Source organism: Nematostella vectensis, chromosome 8 (genome assembly GCF_932526225.1).
Source record: "Nematostella vectensis chromosome 8, jaNemVect1.1, whole genome shotgun sequence".
NCBI classification, from domain to species: domain Eukaryota; kingdom Metazoa; phylum Cnidaria; class Anthozoa; order Actiniaria; family Edwardsiidae; genus Nematostella; species Nematostella vectensis.
Window position 1 is genome coordinate 3,549,578 of NC_064041.1, and position 20,286 is coordinate 3,569,863.

Sequence of the window (20,286 nt, forward strand, 5' to 3'; positions counted from 1 at the left end):
AACACTGCATTCTAGAACACATAAGACTAAGAAAGCAATATGTTTCTTCTATCTGAGCCTCGGCATCTTCTTAGCATGTTCTTTATAATCTGGTGAAATCTCAGCCTGGACGTTTTTTTATATAAAAAAAGGTTCTTATTAAAAGAAAAGAATGTACTTCTCTCCTTCAATATTCTTCTAGGCACGTGTCCAAATATAACAAAAAAGAAACTCAAAAACAAGTACCATAATATAACCACCAAACCGAACTTTTCCCTGAAGCTTTCACGAAAAGCCCATGAGAAAGCTCTTGCTTCGTCTTTCCCACGGTAGCATTAATGGGCATGTGGTCGGATGAATGAGCCTCGTTTCACGTCACAAAGCAAATCCGAGTAGTTGACATTGTTCTCGCTTCGATTCATTGCCTTGCCGGTTGCACACAGCATTTGGTTGAGACCTGTGCGCGATGTTTACTAAAACAAGCGTGTGCTATTGATTCTAAGAACAAAAGTTAGGAAAGAAAAGCTCTGTTGCCTCTGTTGTCCGTTTCCAGGCTTTCAAAGATTAGATTTGTTTTAAACAATAAACTGTTTAGTAAAATTTACGTACTTTTTTGTTTTGTGTTTGTATGCTTTTCTCGTTCACGCCTCATCGCTTGTACTATCATTTTGACTTTTAACAAGAGAGCATAAGATAAGAGAGGGACACATTTTACCCGCGCGCCATGTCGATTCCGAATCCGGCTAATTTTAGTAACCACCACCCCACCACTGCGCGTGAGCATTTTTACTCACCCTACCCCCGCGCTTTGGCATTTACATCTTGTTGTTTGCCGCTATTTTGTGACATAGAACCGAAAAAAAAAAACACCCTATTTGCACAAATACCATCGAAAATGTCATTCTAGCATCAAGGATACGGGCAGTTGCAGTTTATTAAGGGGATGTAGTACTTCGAGGATTGCAAGATTTCCAAAACGAGACTTCATTCAAAATCAAGAGCGGAAAGCCTCGTGCTTCAATCACCGTTTTTGCTTTAACTTGCTGCTTCTTCCTGGTTTCTCAACATTAATTATCTTCCTAATGGTCAAACGGAATCTGTAAGTTAGACATTAGATATAATATTGATTTTTGTGAATAATCCGGTGAATTGAGAAGGAATCCAAGAAAAATACATTTCATAAAACTATCCTTGTAGCGAGGGAATGCATTTTTGTGATGATCAATGCCAGCAAACTGAAGTATCTGAGCTTTTGTAAAAGTGAGAAAATAAAGAGGGAGATATTACTGTACTTCTTTGATGTTGTTATTTTTATATGTTATATTATTATGTTGTTATTATACAAGCTGGAGTGCTGGAGTCGGGATTTGAATCAAACGCAGTATCACAGCCATTTTATCGCTCGTCGGTGTTTTCTTTCTCACTTGACTTCGCCGCTCAGACAAACAAAACAGTCAAACTATTCAGGAATTTAGCTTTCTGTGAGTATATTTGCCAATCTTGGTAGCTTAAATCAGACTTGTTTTCTTCTTCCGAGTTATTTTACATGATCTCTTTTCATTACTTTCGAGTTGGCAAAACAACAACACGCAACCCGCGGGGGAGTAGGACAAAATAAAAGGAGCAAATCCTCACGCGCAGTGGTGGGGTGGTGGTTACTAAAAATAGCCGGATTCGGAATCGACATTGCGCGCGGGTAATACCAAAGTGCCCCTTTCTTATCTTATGCTCTCCTGCTTTAAAGCATGAAATGATACATAAATTTGTGTCAGATGTGTCATCCTATGCTTAAAAGTAAATCGATTCCATTTTATGAAAACTGCCCTTACTGTGTTTTCTTTATGCTTTTTATAATGCGATAGCAGATATGAAAAAAGGGAAATATCGAGATGGTGTAACTTATGCAGTTATACCAAGGTGCTTTAGCTGGAGTCGTAAAAAAACGTAAAATGAAAATCCATTTATCCATTGTGTATTTTTTATTGAAAGGTTTCAATAAAAATCTACACACCAAATAAGAAACCTTGACACTTATTTCGAAGAATATCTGTGTGTTATGGGGGGGAGGGGGGGGGGGGGGGGGGGGGGGGGGGGACGGGTGTGATAAATTTTATGCAAGTTGTCTGGTTTGTCCAACTTCGTAAAAGTTTCGGTAAACCTTGTTACCAGGCTCCAGGTTAACTCTAAAAATGGCGTCTACCTGATAACACCAACAAGTAATTTCTTTGAAGACTCTGAAAACAAGGTTTCTTTTAGATATTTACGTGTGATTGTATAAGGCTTCTGCACAAATAGTGCAACAACGTCTAAGATAAATTACTAAATATTGAGCAATTTCCATTACGACGTCAAAAACCTTCTACCAGGATATTTACTAGTCTGCAGACCTATGGTGTCTTTAAAAACTTTATCGTGTTCGGTGTTTCAATTGAAATATATTTATCACTTTCCACCACGTCTACTTCGACTCTATTGCCATTCCAGTATAATTTTGAAACATTGACAAATGATTCTCTTGGCGGTGTAAACAGTATCGATTTAATTTTAACATATATCCAAAGCTTCCCGGCTAGCAGAGGCCTCTTTTCTCTGTATTTCGCTGGGCTGGCGTTCGCGAGGAAAAGAGTCTGTTTTCCTCGCGAACGCAAGCCCAGCGAAATACAGAGAAGAGGACTCTGCTAGCAGGGAAATCCAAAGCAATTTTACTATGTTTGAGCTGCTCGATTTCAATGAATCTTCGATTACTATGGTTAAACAACTGAGCACATCAATGACAATTTTGTTTCTGTATTAACTGTTTTATTTGAAAGTAAACTTGAATGCTTTCTTGCTGTACAAAACTTTATACATTGTGCATGGATGGAACTTTTCCCCCAATATACATAAAAAATATATTATCATTACTGTAAGTTTTGTGCTTTAGTACATATTCTCCATACTAACGATTTAAGGGTCTAACAGTAGTTTAATTAAATCGATTAAGGCGACGTGGATCCTTAACGCAACGGTTGTTCGTGTAGTGAGCCGAGCATAAGTCAATCGTAAGATCGTTCTTGATGTTTTTTTGTGCTCGAGTTAGACCTAGTAGCTACTCAACTTCCAACTTTAAGTCAAGATTGTAATAAAGCAAAAGGTTTTAAAAAAAGAAAACAATCTGTAGCAAGACTTCAAGTGTACTCTTACTCAAAATAGTAGTTTCTTGTTCCCGTCGGTGCCTTAAACATCACGTTCTTTAAGGTTATCCAAGATGGTCCAAGATGGCGGATCTCACTTTGCTTTGAAATCCGCAAACTTGAAGGACACCCAGAAAACGCTACAATTAGCGTACAATTCACAACCTTATCATGATTTAGTCAGTTGTAACAAGTTGTTTAATCAAATAAACATTTAGTATGTCAGTGTTACTTTAGTCTCGGATCCCTGTGCATTCTGTCCACAGGAGCCCCGAGAATAAAAACATCTTAAAATAATAGGAAAGACTGTTATTCCTAATCCTCGATATATGTCCACGACCCAATGCCAGGTCCTTCGATACAAAATTCCTATGAGTCTCCCAGGGAGAACCTAACGTGGGACTAAAAAAAAGCCTCATCTCAGCGGCTATATTATTATAGCTAACAGTATCTATGTATATAAATCTCTATGGGCATATCTGTATATATTTTACGACTCTCAACGGTTCTGAATTCTTTTAGATCCTGAAATATTCCTGTGAAATATACAATGTCTGTAAAACCCGCCTTAAAGAGGCGAACTCACTTCCAGCCAATAGGAACACCAGCCTGCTGGCCAATCAGATCCCTGGGCGTGTTGTGCTCAGAGTAGACCAAGGAGACTATTCGCATTCCGGGGCAGACTTTGACCAATAACATTACGAGTCTTAGCAATTTGACCAATCAGAGTGCGAGGAGGGCGAAGATGACCAATCTTTAGGCGACTCCGGGGAGGGAGTGAGGTAGGAGATGGGTAGTTTTTGTGGAGATGAGTCGTAAGATGATGTCCCGTACGAGTGTGCGGAGGGCGGGGTGTGGTGCTTTTCACGAAACATTCCAGATTCCACAGGAACACACATGGACTGATTATTGTGATGCAGGGTGGTTTCCATCATAACGTGTTCTTCAAGTCTATTTGATAACTTACAAGCCTGGATAGAGCTCTGATTGGACGGATAACCGTTTATGGAATGTGCTACTATAAGTTGCCGCGACTCGTTGTCGGCGCACAAGTTCGGGCTGCTATGAGCAGAATATAGTCTCGGGGCCGTGTGTCCAAACGGCGCAACGCTATGCCGCGGCAGATACATGCAAGCCGAGGTCGTGGGCACGCTGGAGTCCTGAGGGACTGGGCCTATAGTCGTCTCAGGGAGCATGGAAATGGAGTCATGAAGGTCAGATGTGCTGCCCCTTAGACCGCAGGCGGGGCTGGCAAAGTCACCGTGAAGATCCTGATCCGTCAGATCTTCAAAGATATCCAGATCAAGATATCCATCATCGAACGGAGAGTCCGATAGCGGGAACTGGGGCGAGTTAGCATCCAGCGAGGAATGCTGCTGCGGCGACAGCGTTGTTGAATTCGAAGGCGAAACCCCTGTAGCGGAGCTGCCCTGGGGCGAGAGCCCGTTCACGACGGAGAAAGCCGGGGGAGAGAAGTTCGCCCCGCTGCTGCAAGGAGATAACTCTTTCCCGTAGGGTGAGTAGGTGGAACTTGCTCCCCCCTGACTCGCCTTGCGATTACCGTGCGGGAGATCCTCATCCTTACGCCGCTTTCGCTTCCTTTTCGCGCCATTTTCGTTCTGCACTTTTGACCTGGCGCCTCGCGTGCTTGTGGAGTTGGTTTTTGGTCGGGTGGTACCGGCGGATACAGGAAAATGTGTCACCACCTTGTTTCCCGATATTTGATCCATGCTTGGAGGCGAGGCAGTGCCGTTGAGGGGTGACCGCTGATCTGGTGGTGAGGTAGGTGCAGGCGCAGCCTTTGGTGAATTGCACCCGATTGACCAGTCTGATAATAACTCCACTATGTCATTATGCGCACGCTGCCTTGCCACCTCCTCAGGAGTCTTGTCCATGTTATCGGCGATCATACGGTTTGCATAACTCAGTAGTAAGATTCTAACTGCTTCTATAGAGCCCTCGCGTGCTCCCAAGAACAATGGCGTCTGGCCCTATGAAAACACCAGACACGAAACGTTAGACATGAGAGTTATTTGATTAAAAGCTACCGTAGCTACTGGGCAAGGCTTACTACTGAGGTCTTTCTCGTTCTTTATTCATTGGCAATTTTGTTTGCTTAAAAAACGAGTTGCAAGTTGCAAACAGGAAGAAGTGAACTCGAGTGACCTCACCTTATCATCCTGCATGTCCTTTTTGGCGCCATTTTTGCACAGCTCCGACGTCACTTCGTGGCTATTGACAGCCGCTGCCCAATGTAACGCAGACTTGCCTAATGTCAGAAACAAAAACACTTTGTTACTCAACAATGTCTCGGACTGAATAAGAAATACCAACGGTCACGCTTCTTAGAGAGAGCGCAACGGCGAGTTCGGTAAACACAGGTTGTTCGTACCTTGAGCATCGACGTTGTTGACTTTACAGCTCGCTTTAATGAGGTCCTTTACGATGTCCAATAAGTCAAGACGCGCAGCGAGAATCAGGGGAGTCGTCCCGTCCTCCATTGCGGCCTCTAAATCCGTAGTGCGATTGCGCAGTAAAATCTAAAGATTTTAGAGAAGGACTTGTTAGTGAGAAGCCACTAAACAACATGCATCATAATGCAAACAGAGGCATATCTAGACGATAATCAAAGGGTTGAGCCGCTTTGAGCGGTCCCTGTAGAGGAGCACACTGCGTTTCTCGTTTCTCAATGGGGATTTTCCATCTTTCGTGCTTGTTCACATGACCAGACGGTCACGATAACCCCTTATTATCTTAAATATTCCAATAAACACGGGTTGCCTTGTAAGGTCAGTTAAACCAGCTTAGATCTAGACAGCGATAGCGCGCGCCTTCGCGCTACAAGAACAACAATACACGAAGTGATAAGATTTTTAAGAATCAAACGCAGGATGAGCGACCATGTGGACAATCATCGGGCGTTTGATACTACAAGGCAACTCATCCTTATATTCTAGTTTATTGATACAATGTATACAATGTAAACCTTAGAGAGACTTTCGGTCAAAGGTTCTCATAAGGACATTTTAAAACGATTCAATGAAGTAACAACCATGGATATAACTAATTACCTGGAATACTCCCTGGGCGTCAGCTCCAACAGCGAGATGAAGAGGCGTTCGTCCAAGCTTGTCTCGCGCATTGGGGTCAGCCCCCGCGTGAAGCAGTCTCTTAGCGGCGTCTGCGCGCGAGTGCCGCGCGGCAAGATGTAGCGGCGTCTCTTTCTCGATGTCAGTCCTCGCGCCGTAACTCGCACCTAAAGCCAGTAGATCGGACACCATAGCGCCTCCGCTATCATCACTCTCTTTATCGTCGTCGATGCTGCAGCCGTCCACGAGAGTCCCCCGACACGAGGCGAGGTGAAGAGGCGTAAATCCGCCCGGCCCGCGCGCGTCAACACCCGTATCTATACCCGGTTTCTCTGACTCTCCCTCCTGGGGTGGGGTGAGGGCAAGTGCCGTGCAGTTGCGTACAGTGACGTCCGCCGCCTCACGATGCAGACGCGTCCATTGCCGAGTGTCTTTCTCTTTTTCGCTCACTTTTACCCGCTGTGATTCGTCTACTTCTTCAAGCTTGACGCGCTTTGCGTCGCGGGCTTCCTGTGGCGGCGTTAGATCCCCACCCACCGCTCCCTCCTCTTCCAAGTCTGAACTTTTATTCATCGACCTATAAAGAATGAATTAACATCAACGTCTAGATTGTACTTATCCCTAAACACGTTAAGGTGTGCTGTGAAATGTTATGGTCGCATGGCTTTAAAGTCCTTTGATTTCGTACCTCATGGAGTGTTCCTGTCCAACTGGATCCCGCCTGAGTGATCGCCTCTGATGTACAGGCCGGCGCACGAAACCTTCCGGTAGCCAGAGTTTGGTGTAGACGCGCTTACCGCCTGCGAGCACACCAACGATGAACAGTGGTACTCCTACGCAAAGAATTGCAATCCACAAAGGCTCGGGTTGGAATCCTGTTTCGGGTTCCACGGTGGGTTTTTCCTCAGCTGAAAGTTAACGAACATTGGTACATTAAAGAAGGCCAATCACGCCGCAATTTTATGCTCTTTTTAAAATCAGCCGATGGAAATGGATTCTTTTTCACACTTGACGCTTTGCTGAAATGACCAAATTGCGGCCGGCAGAGGCACTTATACTTACTTTTGACAGAGTATACGGGATAAGGCAGGTTGAGTTTGCCGGTCGACTGTTGGGCACCCAAGTATTTCGCCGCTTGCTCTGTGCTCTGGAAACAATCTGTCTCACAGCCTCGGTTGTCCAGGTTTATCTGGACTTGAACCCTGAATAGTAATATCAGCAAAGGTCGGGAAAGGTACAACGGCTAAGGTAATAACTGAGCAGCATTTGGATAGAATATTTAATCAATAGAATGAATCAATGCACAAAGTATAAACACATGATCGATAGAACACTTGATCATGATCGATAGGAAGAACAATTAATCAGATTTGATTTCTTACCCATTCTTTTGCACAGCGGCGCGCCTGAAGCGATGACTCTCCGTCAAATCCGAATCAATGAACCAAATCTTCTCAGCTGATCTCTTCCTCCGCTCGGCCGGGACTGGTGCTGAAGGGGGGAGGGGGTATACCTTGACCAGCTCTTTTCCTTCCGAGTCCTTCTTAATAAACGCAATGGTGTTCAAGGTCCTGGATAACTCGCGCATGAACACACGTGATCCATTCATGAACGCCTCCGGCACTACTAGTAGCACGAGGACTAAGGTCCCTTCTACGATTTCCGGCTTCTTGAAGCTGCAGTCCAACCCGTCGTTCTGACACGCCACGTTATTACAAATCGCATCACACTCGGCATTCGCAAACCTCGACGCACAATACTTATCGGCGCCACACTTAGGCACCGACGGCTTGCAGTCGAACCCGTCGAACAGACAACCTCCAGTGTTGCACTCACGATCGCAAACTCCGTTGGCGAATACTTGGTAGCAGGCCTTGCCAGATTTGGTCACGGTGGTACAGTTGGACCAGGGCTCGATGCCGAGCGAGCATGTAGTACCGTCCCAGTTACACTCGTGCGTGTTACATTTGGGCTGATGAGAAAGAGGTTACAGGGTCAGTTAAACGATGCAAGGATTAAAAAGACTGCGGAATCAATGACCCATAAGTATACGTGTCAAGAAAGCATAATGCGGTATACGTGGCAATACGCTGGACATAAGCCTTCAAGACATAATAAGAAAAGAACGTAAGGATTATTAAAGGTGTCAAACGACATACATCATTTTCAAGTCATCTTTCAATTTACATCACGCACCAAAACAAAACAATGTGAAGATATGTGATTCATTATCCATTATTCATAAGCACATCCATGCAATATGGACATCGGTATATTATAGGAAGACTGACAAACTTGGATAGATCTAATGTCATAAAGTTGCTTCAAAGTAAAAGTCTACTTACGTTGCATTTCCCACCGTCGAATTTCTTAGCACAGTTGAGAACAGGGCACTGGTCCTTAACAACCGTTTCGCAGTTCTTGCCTATTATCTTAGAGGGGCAGTCACACTTATAGCCATTCACGATATCTCGACAGCTTCCTCCATTCTTACACGGCTGACTCAGGCACTCGTTGATGCTCTCCTCGCAGTTTGCGCCGGCGAAACCCAACGGACATTTGCATGAGTAGGATCCATACCCGTCGATGCACGTTCCACCATTCCTACAAGGAGCTGAGAGGCATTCATTCTTGTTCCACTCGCACTGTTTACCGTACACCCCCGGCCTACAGCTGCAGTTGTACGTGTTGTGAACGGTACGGCAGGTGCCACTGTTGAGACAGGGCTGGTCACTGCACGTGTAAACGCGGCGCTCACAGTCATCTCCTGAGAATCCGTGAGGACAAAGACATGTGTACTCCCCGGCACCATCTTTACACTCGCCTCCATTACGGCACGGGTACGATAGGCACTCGTTGATGTTCAAGTCGCAGTGACGACCAAGGAAGCCTTGTTTACACTGGCAGTGGTAGGCACCAATGTTATTTATACATTTCTCGGTTCCGAGCGCGGAGCATGGGCTGGAAGCACACTCGTCGACGTCAACCTCACATCGCGATCCCGAAAAGCCTAGCGGGCACGTGCACTTGAACTCTGCAATACCATCAACGCACGAACCACCATTGAAGCAGGCGTTTACGAAACAATCATCAGCGTTGACTTCACAGTGTTTGCCAATATATCCTTTGGGGCAGGAGCAAAGGTAGCCATTGACCAAATCCAGGCACGACCCGCGCTGGCACGGATTTGAGGCGCATTCGTTGATATTGATATCGCAGTTTTTCCCAGTGAATCCCGCGGTACAGGTGCAAGTGTAGTTGGCCACAGCGTCATGACATGTAGCCCCGTACTTGCAAGGCCCCTTAGCGCACTCGTCAATGTTCGTCCTACAATAACTCCCAGTAAAGCCAGGTTTACACGTACACGACTGCACTCCATTCGAGTCAAAACAGGTCCCCCCATTCGCGCAGATAGTACCCGCGACTGCACAGGACACCTCTTTGACGTCACAAATAGTGCCTTTGTAGCCGAGCGGGCACTCGCAGTGGAAATCGGATAAATCCTCGCCTGTCCTTCGGCATGTTGCTCCGTTACGGCATGGGTCGTTAGCGCACCTGTCGAGTGGGTGTTGGCAGTTACTCCCAGTGTATCCAGGTCTGCAGTAACAGCTGTACGAGCCGATCCTGTCACTACAAGTGCCACCGTGTTGACAGGGATCGGAGGAGCACTCGTTGATGTGGATCTCGCATCGTGGGCCTGTGAAGCCTTTGGGGCACTGACATGTGTATGTATTGATGCTGTCGATACAAGAGCCGCCATGGACACAAGGGCTGCAGGAAAATACAATCGTTGTTACCGTGAATACAAGGGCTGTAGGGAAGCGAGCATATTCAAATATTTTATGTTTTCATGGCGTCGATGCAACGACACGAGGAACAATTCCTTAGTTTAAAACGAAGCGTTTCAAGCGCGTGTATACGAAAGCAGGAGATGGTAATCTTTATCAACGATTCTCTCAAATTATATTTTTCTTGGCTATTAAAGACTTTTCAACACTAAACGTTTCTATCCACACCCACCTTGATTGACAGTCATCGACGTTGATATGGCAACGATCGCCAGTGAAGCCAGGATCGCATCGACATATGAACCCATTGACACCATCCACGCATGCCCCGTTTACACAGGGTCTCGCAGCACATTCATCTACGTCAGTCTCGCAGTACTGTCCGGTATAACCAGGTTTACACTGACAGGAATACGCGTACGGTGTTGAGCTCACACAGGAGGCGCCATTTTGACACGTGTGGTCGATACAACTATCAATCCGAACTTCGCAGTTTTTACCTGAAAACACAAAGAATGTGCATTTTTTATTTGTAGGTTCTTTTAATTTCTCCTTACCACAACTTTAGGGAACTATTACTAATGTAAGGAGAACTGTTATTTTGACTTACCAGTATAACCATCACGACATCTGCAATAATACTGGGCCACGCCATCCTCACAAGTCCCGCCATTACGACAGGGCGAGGAAGCACACTCATTGACAGGGACGCCACAGCTGAAGCCAGTAAAACCCGGATGACATTTACAAGAGTAGGTATTCATTCCATCGATGCAAACTCCGCCGTTCTGACAGGCATTGGCTGGACAGTCATTTGGGTCGTTCTCACAGTGAGTGCCACTTGCGCCAGGAGGACAGATACACACGTATCCGTTAATCTTATCCTTGCATGTGCCTCCGTTTTGACACGGTGAGCTTTCACACTCATCAATCTCAGTCTCACAACGATTCCCCGTGAACCCCAGCGGGCACTGGCACCTGAAGCTATTTATGCCATCGATACAAGTACCCATATTCATACAAGGGTTGCCAGCGCACTCGTTAGTGTTCGTCTCGCAGCTTTTCCCGGTAAATCCAAGAGGGCACAAGCAAGTGTACTGGGCAATCCCATCTTGACAAGTTCCATCATTCTGGCAGGGATTGGACGCGCAGTCGTCATAGTTCGTCTGACAAATCTCGCCGACGTACCCCACCTGGCAGGTGCATGAGTAATTACCAAGGCCATCGTGACATTGGCCGCCATTAAGGCAGGGGTTACTGTCGCATTCATTGATTTCGACGTCGCAAAGGCGCCCGGTATAGCCCTTGCTGCAAGCGCACTCGAATTTGTTTTGGTAATCCAAGCAAAGCCCATGCACACAAGGGTTCGATTCGCATTCGTTGATGTTATCTTCGCATCGTGCTCCTATAGAAAAAAGTGAAGGTTATCTTAGTATTCGTCCTGGTTTTATTCTTGGTGACTCAAGACGATTAAATATTCGGTATTAATGAAAAGTGACAACAGAAATGAATACCAACCTGCGAAACCAGGCACGCAGTCACACACAAAGCTTCCTGGAATATCCCGGCATGTGCCTCCATGGTAACAGGGTGACGAGTCACCTTCACACTCCTTTATATCCACGTCACAGTTCTTTCCGGTCCAGCCGCTGTTACAAATACACGAGGCCTTGCCAGAGAAAGAGGTAACGCAAGTCGCATTTGCGCTACACGGGTTTGACGCGCACTCGTCATCAAAATTACAGATGAGGCCTAGAGAGAAACAGACGGTTAGTGGTCAGATCACAATTCTCAATCCTGCCAGTGAAGAGTCACATTTTTTAAGAAGCAATTTATCTATGGCGTGGACGATTCTATAAGCCGGGCACCATAAACCGTCTCACATCTATCAATCAAGACTCTATACTCTGTACCCCTCACTAAGGTGGGCAGTGGAAAGTATCCCAGGGCTATGACTAAGTCTTGGACCTCTGCGAGAAACTAAAGTTAAAGCTTAGTTTACCAAACCCAATTGAAAATGAGAACGAAGCAAGTGCCTACTTTACATGACGTTTCTATGGCAAAAAGGCGCACAATTACCTGTTTTTCCAGGTGGGCAAATGCAGGTGTAAGAGCCGATTTTGTCCACACAAGTTCCCCCATGTTGGCACATGGGAAAAGGGTCGTTCTGCTTGCATTCATCGATATTCACTGAGCAATCGGCACCATCCCAACCCGTGATGCACCGGCACATATAACCGCCATACACATTTGAGCATGTGCCGCCATTCTGGCATGGCTGACTCAACGTCGTACACTCGTCAACATCTATTTCACATCGTGCCCCTGTGAAGTTTTCCGGGCAGCTGGGAAAAATGAACGAGAAATTAATCAAACATTCCCATAATGTATCGCGGGAAGTGGTGAAATTGATGACACATCTTCAAAATACCCAAACTGCATATAACTCTGAGATCATTTCAGAATAAAATGTCCCTCTGGAGCCTTTTTCAACATCAATGGAATGCAACACTCAAATAATATTAAGGAATGAAATAAAATTAATAATATTATTTATAATAATATTATATTTAGAATTATGATAATATTATGATTTTTCCACTTGTTATAGCAAATAATGGGAAGGGATTAGCGACCAAGCAAGACACAATTAGCCCGCTACTAAACGGACGACTAACCATCAAAGAAATGTCAAAAACTTCAATTGACACAAGGGACCCAGACACGGCACGAATTTTCGAGCACATAACTCAATATCGTTCCCCCAAACACACGTGCAGCGGCGTAAAGTAATAAAATCGATCAAAATACTCAAATGTATTTTAAAATTAATGATAAATGAAAAGAGAAAGAGTGATTCTTTTTTTTCCCTTGCTTGAAATCGTATTGCAATTCTAGTATTCAGGAGATCATATGCCGTTTCACTATGCCCATAAGTCTGAAGTTCTGTCAAGTCAGTAGACGTAAGTCTTTATCGGTGCATGCTTTGCATTTCACCCTACACAAGGGCTACACAAGGGCCCCAACCAGAACTGAACGCCATTACATAGTACATTCCTTCAATAGAAAATATCCTAAGATACTGAATAAACGTGATTGTTTTAGGTTAAGGGGTATGCGAAGCCACCAAACGCAGTGAAATGATTGATTTCTTTAATCGCTTTACATTTTTAACCTTTCGGGTCAAATATGGCAGTTCTATCACCCACACATCGTGAGATAATCGCCTCTCTAATAACCATAGATTTATTAATTTAATTACGGAAAAAAACACAATTTGCTTTCGTCGGTGCACATGATTTTGTTCGTATAAATAAATGGAAGTATCCAAGAGTTCGCTTCGAAGGAGAATCGAACATAAAACAAAAATACGGTTTGTTGCAACTGAGGTACTTTCGGTTGTCTCTATTACTATTTTTCGCGTGAAAAAAACAACATGATTAAACCATTTATAGCTCTTTCTTGCGTCATTTTCTGAAGCTGTGCATCACTAACGGGTTTCTAAAGTAATGTTCTAGAAAACAAAGGTTTTGATTAATGCAGCGGAACGCATGAACATTGAACTTGAAATTCAAGCAAACTAACTCAGTTGGATATTCATAATAAGTGTAAAATAACAGAGTTCTTTTAACCAATTATTTCCGTCTAGCGATGCTTGTTCCAAAACAATTTTGTTTCTAGTTTAAACAACTACCAGTCGAGATTTGAGGCACTTGAACGAGATTTAGTCTGGAGAGTTTTGCGTTAGACAGATTTTATCACAAGGGCCTAGTAGACTAACAAGATCCCCTGCTTAGAATAAACAACAACCTGAATTGTCAGCGCAAAAGCAAGCACTAAAGCAATTTATGTAATCTATATGAACCCCCTCAAGCAATCTTAGAGGTTATATTTTGAGTAATAAGCTGTTTAATAGGAATAAAGTTTTGATATTAAATAGCTACATGACATGAGTTGAATGATTAGCCCTTGCTTGAATGGCCTCTAACAATAGACGGAGAGAAAATATACTGAAAATACTTTAGACAAACATTTTTTCTAGAGGTTCCTCGAGAAGCGAAGAAACGCGTTAACTAACGTGCGTTTTAAAGCTTCAGGACGAAGAAAATTATTGAGAAGTGGATATTTTTTCTCGAGTTTTGCATACTAATTTTGTTATTGTACATGTAGATAATAGCAAATACTTGGAAAAACCTAAATATGGATTTAAGAATATTAATATGACTCTACCTACGTTATATAACTTTTCGAATTTGTTGATTTAAAAAAAGTTTTTTTAAAGACGAATGTAACTCCGTGTTACTAAGATAATAACGCTTAGCAAAAATAATTAATACAGTCAATTATGCTAAGCGGGATTCCCTTTGGCACAAAAGGCAGCATAAACACCGCACGTCTAGCAAACTCCTAGCTACCACTACTAAGGATGTTTTGAAAGGCGAAGTAACACTAGAGGTTGAAAACATTGAGTCACTAGGGTAATATTGCCTGATATCAGCACAGATAGAATAAGTCTATGCAAGTCACAGCTGCAAATAGCTCTGGCACATGGTATGAGCGAATAACAATTGCCGAAACACAATACATAAGCGCGCATAGGGTCGGCACATGCTAGCTCCTAACAAAAAAAAAACCAAAAACCTTGAATAAAGTCTACTTCGTGGGACCTCTTACAGGGTTATTTTAGCTTTAAGTTGAATTTTAATTCCTATTTGGTGTTGTATTGATCATGATTTGTGGTTACAAATAATGCATTACAAATCTAGAATGTTTCACGAAGGACTTGAGCGAACAATGTGCAAACAAAAGCAGAATTAGCGTAATCTACTACACGTTTTCAAAATAATTAGCCCCGGGTTTTATTGAGAATTGCAGGCCCAAGAGGCCCTTCAACTTCGGCATGATCAAATAACTGAAATTCACTTAGCACAAGGACGGAAGAGAAGTTAGAGTTTTGAAAACTTTCCGCTGTTTTGCTCTTCTTTGATTTGGGAACTGTGACAAAACGCCACACTCACTGGGCCTGGCCGCGTGCCAGTAGAAGGAACACAAAACCGCCAACAATATACTCTGGTCTGAAACTAAACCTTCGGGCTCTGTGTCGTAAGAAAATTCGGCAGCAAACGCACATAAAATGTTTGTATTCACAAATTGTGGTTTAATTCAAAGTCGTCTTGTCATATTTTTTTGGAAACAAGTTTAGAATAGGTGTCCTAAAGTAGTAATTTTACTATTTTACTAATAAGTTCCTGGTTTGAAGGTTGCCCGAGTTTGGGTTCTGGTCGTTTGGTAATCACTTGAGACCGCTACACACTTGCGCCGAAACTCGGAAGGCGGCGAATTACATTAACGTTCAATTCTTTGTGTTGAAAGGTTTGCTTGATAAAAACATTGGGACAAAGATAGGAACAAATACGGTTATATATGTTATCGTGAAAACATCGAGATAAACCATTTTGTGAGGATCAAACACTGTTTGGGTTATGTGTTGAGACGTGTAATTCGATTCTTTACAACTTTATGCAAGATTCACTTTTTTATTCTAATACCATTACTTTTTATTCTAATACTCTTCTTAAATGCTATTGTTTGCTGACAAATGCCATTCTTTGGCTGCTATTTACAAGTCGGCAAACTTGCATCGGATAACATTCACCCTATATTTCAAAACTAATAATTAGACCACATAACACGAACTTTTTGGTCCAGGGCACACACGTTAGATTTTAAGTTAAAAGAGTGCGAGAAACACCAACTAGTGTCCGACATTAATTTTGGAATGCTTGAATGAATTGCAATGTGCTATAATGCCGTTTAAGAATGTCAATTGGTCTTTGGAAAATTGTAGTCAATCTGGGCGGAAGAGGTAAAAGGCGTTGACAAAAGCGAGTAGGCATAAGTCGTGCGCGAGCCGAAGTTGTTGCAATGCGGCACGCATGCAAGATCTTCACAAACACGCATGTGTTAAGTTACTACCCGACTCTAAACTAAACCCAGTAATGAAATTACATACAGGAATAGCCCATCTGCTAAAAATACTGCATAATTCATGGTTATTTGAGTTGATGCTGCTAGGTGAGCAGACTAACTGCCAGCCAAACATGCGAGTCAGTTGCTATAGCTCTGCTTGCTGATAAAACCCATCTAAGATTATTTATTTATTTAGCAGCGACAACTTAGTATTGAACCCTAAACAGTTAGCTGAATGGCATAAGTAATATAATAAGCTCGAGGTAATTTGATTTTTCCAGATTGTTAAAGTTTGTAGCTGTATGATAAAGGTGTTATTTAGGCGGGAGATCCTATTTACCGTCACTTAAACCTGTGTGAATTATTAATTCCATTTTGAAGGAGCTAGTGTAGTATGGCGGCAGGTCGATAAATGTTTAAAATAAACTCCCCTTGTTTTACAAAGTTGACACGAAAACCCCACAAGCAATTAAAGAAACATAATTCCATCCATGGTCTAAGCAAAAACCGAGTTCTTTTAGCTCTGCTTAAAGCACCTAGAAATCAATAATAAGTGCAGCGAATTTTCACGTGTTTTGCTCTAAGGCGAAGGTGCTCTTTTCTCAGCCGCGACCTGAACTAACATGGAAAGAATTGCACTTATTTTAGTCTCCTTAAGATTTATTACCTGCAGGTAACGACTCCTCCGGCTTCTGAGCACACCCCTCCATTCGTGCACCAGCCAGTTGTACAATTTGTGGCTAGAAAAACGAGAAATCAAAGTTAGCTTATGCTCGCAGTGGTATGTGAATCGGAACTGTAGTAAACTGCCCAGTTATGATCCTTTTAATCGAAACAACGGCTGTCTGCGCCAATATCTAGTAGACGCAAATAGCAAAATGTTAGAAGAAGACAGATTTTGAAAGGCCCATTTTAAAATTTAAGAACGTATAGCGAGTTATTTCCCTCTCAGCGTGTGAGACGTTGTCTAAAATCCGCGAGTCAATCGCACTCTGCTTATTCAAGTGTTATCAAAACCATAACCTGGCACCTTTAGGCTTTATCAAACTATTAGTCGTACAATTGTCCCATACGGGGACTAACTAAACTGTTTATTCCATTACTGAGCACGCACGGCTGTGTTTAGGGTACCACACGATTCGTATTCAGCGTTCGTGAGAGACGGACAGTTTACCCCAAGCGTAGAAGCGATATTTGGTTTCAGAGCAATTACAACTTCTAGACAGCTCCAAAAGACGTTCTGTAAATCCATGGCTAGGTATTCCTAGCGCAAATGGTGGAATTGTCGGGGTGTTTGTCAAGATACATGTGAAGGCGTTTTGGCGGTTGCCGTTCACTTACCGCTAATAACTATCGGAATGAGAAAGGCAAGAAGTAACACCGTTACCAGCCTAACACACATGATCCTACAGACACATTCGCCGCATTCACGATTACACTTTTAGCCACATCGGATCCAACACATTTGTCCCAAACAACGAAGAATACCATTCGACGTGACCACGAACGTTCACTTAGTGCCCCCGCGAGTTAACTTTGCGGTCCTTTGCGACATTAGCATCTGTAAAGCCCTCGTAATATAATGAATGCGAGTATTGAAGTTCGCTAACCATGTTCACTAAATTAGTCAACCAACCGTGAACGCTGTTAGCCAATTGTTTGCCGCTAATTAGCCAATCAGAGAGTGTCTAGCGGAGAGAGACCGACTGCTCAACTAAAGGGGCTTTGACCCGAGACAAACACGCTCCCGGAGTGGGTCGGGGGTTTGGAACCAAGTAAAAAAAAACTCATCGAGAGTTTGAGATTCTTGTTAAGGATCTTGATTTTGTTGTTTTCAGTAAATCAACGCCTAATGGAGATCTATTTCGCCAAGAGGTTTAAGGTTCAGAACAGTTTAAGTGACAACTAAGACTCGCTTCCCACAAGTATTCGATTACGATGCGGGCCAAAGAAGGCTGTAGACAGCAACGGGCTCTTGAGCTAAGCAGCAAAATCCTACCTAACGCCACAACAATAAACCCATACTTAGAGGTTTACAAAAACACCTGATCACCCAGGATTCCTATGCCTGTAAAGCAGATAACACAATCTCCTCTATAAATGGACAAAGCAAATTCGTCAAGCGCGCGCAGCAAGGGCGGTTCGGCTGGCGTTGAGCGCGCGAGACTTTAATAACTTGATGCATGTAAATACGGAATGCAAGTCCTTTTAGCCCTTCGCAAATAAAAGAGAATTCAGTTTGATTCATAGGTAGTCTTGTTAGCTTTGTGTTAACGTTTCTAAGAGGCTTGGAATTCTTTGCGCCATAAAGACTAGAAAAAGAGAAAATGGTTGCGCATACAGATCTGGGTATTTTCGCTTCTCTTTGCGCCTTGACTGTTCTTGGAGTTGGCTGGATTTTGCGATGAGATTGATAAATGTTGTTTCATGTTTATTATTTGTGGAGGATAAACAAAATAGGTCTATCTGATCGTCAAAATGAGTCTATCTTCCTGTGACGGCCCGTTTCCGAGGGTCAGACATGTTTAATGTCACTTGGCACACAAAAGGAGGAGGACCTTTAGTCAAACTTCTTCTTATTTGAGGGATTTATACTTCACGCATTTATTACAAAATTAATACGTCGGCTTTTTAATTCGTCGAATCTTAGTAAAACAAGAATTGACAAGCGGTGACCGAAACACTCAATAATACGAAATGATCCCCCTATTCCCAATGTCGGTTAGTAGCTCAGGAACTCCGAATGAATATGTGAGTCAATTCCAGTTCTTTCATTGTATCTTTGTTAGGCTTTGGACTTCATTTGATGTAACATATCTTAAAACGCTTGTCTTTGTTCTACTCTATTGTGTAAGGTAAAATATGTCATCCATGTATTGAAAGGCCAAAAATGCGCAATGCGCTGCAAGGTGATTGGTTTTGTTATCCCGCCGCCGAGAATCCACTAAAGCTCACCACAGCTCACGTGTTTAATTAACCTCTGCTTGTACATTGGATATCCATTTTGGGGTTGCTAAGAAATAGGCAAAGTTCCCAAAGACAATTTCATTAGTTTTTCAAGTGCACCCGAAATGGATATTTCAGCATTGTGTAAACTATGTATTGATAAAAGTAAATGATTGAAATTTGTATGTATCTAAAGATTTCAAAGATCGTAAAGGTCTTTGTCCTTGGTGTGATGCACTACATGGTTCAAGGTGTAGACCAATACAAGGATGACATATGGCTCACCAACTGCGCAATATCAGGCGATTACACTTTTTCAATGCGCTTTTTCAATATGTGAATGATCACTAGTACGGTTAATACTAGGGTAAATTACAAAAAAATGTCGTTATTATTAAAATGACTGAAATTCCAATGAGAATTTTGGCCTGAAAGCTGTGAAATGTTTTCACTATCACTTTTTACAACAGCAATGCAATGTCTTCACAATATCTTTAAACACCTTAAAGTTTCGAGAACTTTTTTTTTCGTTGGTGAAGTATTAATTTCGCTGTGTAAATAACGTTATAATGTAACATCGCAATCCATGTTTTATTTTTCTCCGTGTTCTCATCGTTAACAGGTAGTTCACGATATATTTCTTTCTTGGCCGCCTTCTATGAACGCTCCTTTGTCTATTTTTCTCAACACATTTAACCCGTTCACTGGTGGCAAAGCAGGCAAATGGCACTAACTCCTTACGTGGTTCAAAACAATAAAAATTGCAAAAACATGAACGCCCCGTTAGATATTAAATGTGCGTAGCACGCGTGCCAGAAAAATTATGGCTTCAAAGCTTCAAAATCCTTAAAAAGACTGAAAACCTTCAAATGCACATTTCAGTATTTTTCAAATAACAATCTCTACTCAGTCCGAACAAGCCTTTACATTTCTCATCGGAGAAATATAGGGGACGGACATATTAAAAAAGACTACTTTGAGGTTTCACTTTAGATGGGTATTTTTCAAGGATTATAATAAATATTGTTCATTTCGATTTAATGAAAATTCTCATCTTGACCAGTTATTGTAAGCTACAGTACAATTATTGCTTTCTGTCGTGAAAATCCTTCATATTTACTGCAAACCCATTAATAGCGACCATTTAAATAAACTCAAATCAAGCGTGTCACTGACAAAACGCCAACCCGGCATTTGGATGTCTTTCCCTGGATATTATTTGCGCTAGCTTTTGTTTGCTGTGTTAATATCTATTGAATGCTCTAGTTTGTTGTCATGTGACCGTTTCGCCTTCTTTGAGCCACGTGTCGGTAAAAAAGACTGTGTCCTATTACATACAAA

The 20,286-nt window shown here is 42.7% G+C and overlaps 1 protein-coding gene across 2 annotated transcripts in view; it reads right to left on the minus strand.

Moving 5' to 3' along the window:
• Positions 1-2,761: 2,761 nt before the first annotated feature.
• LOC5505853 (neurogenic locus notch homolog protein 1) overlaps positions 2,762-20,286 on the minus strand; it is a 29,749-nt gene continuing 12,224 nt past the window's right edge. The window contains exons 1-14 of one of the 2 annotated variants that reach the window (XM_048731249.1): positions 17,341-17,633; positions 16,667-16,739; positions 12,109-12,374; positions 11,548-11,781; positions 10,640-11,434; positions 10,262-10,529; positions 8,587-10,012; positions 7,624-8,213; positions 7,304-7,443; positions 6,930-7,149; positions 6,224-6,818; positions 5,545-5,692; positions 5,324-5,421; positions 2,762-5,143 (exon numbers count right to left, since the gene is read on the minus strand). In XM_048731249.1, the coding sequence (XP_048587206.1) occupies positions 3,860-5,143; positions 5,324-5,421; positions 5,545-5,692; positions 6,224-6,818; positions 6,930-7,149; positions 7,304-7,443; positions 7,624-8,213; positions 8,587-10,012; positions 10,262-10,529; positions 10,640-11,434; positions 11,548-11,781; positions 12,109-12,374; positions 16,667-16,739; positions 17,341-17,401 (6,198 nt within the window). In that variant the 5' untranslated portion in view covers positions 17,402-17,633 and the 3' untranslated portion in view covers positions 2,762-3,859. Of the gene's footprint in view, positions 5,144-5,323; positions 5,422-5,544; positions 5,693-6,223; positions 6,819-6,929; positions 7,150-7,303; positions 7,444-7,623; positions 8,214-8,586; positions 10,013-10,261; positions 10,530-10,639; positions 11,435-11,547; positions 11,782-12,108; positions 12,375-16,666; positions 16,740-17,340; positions 17,634-20,286 lie in introns of those variants that run through there. The other variant, XM_032374205.2, reaches the window with a different exon arrangement.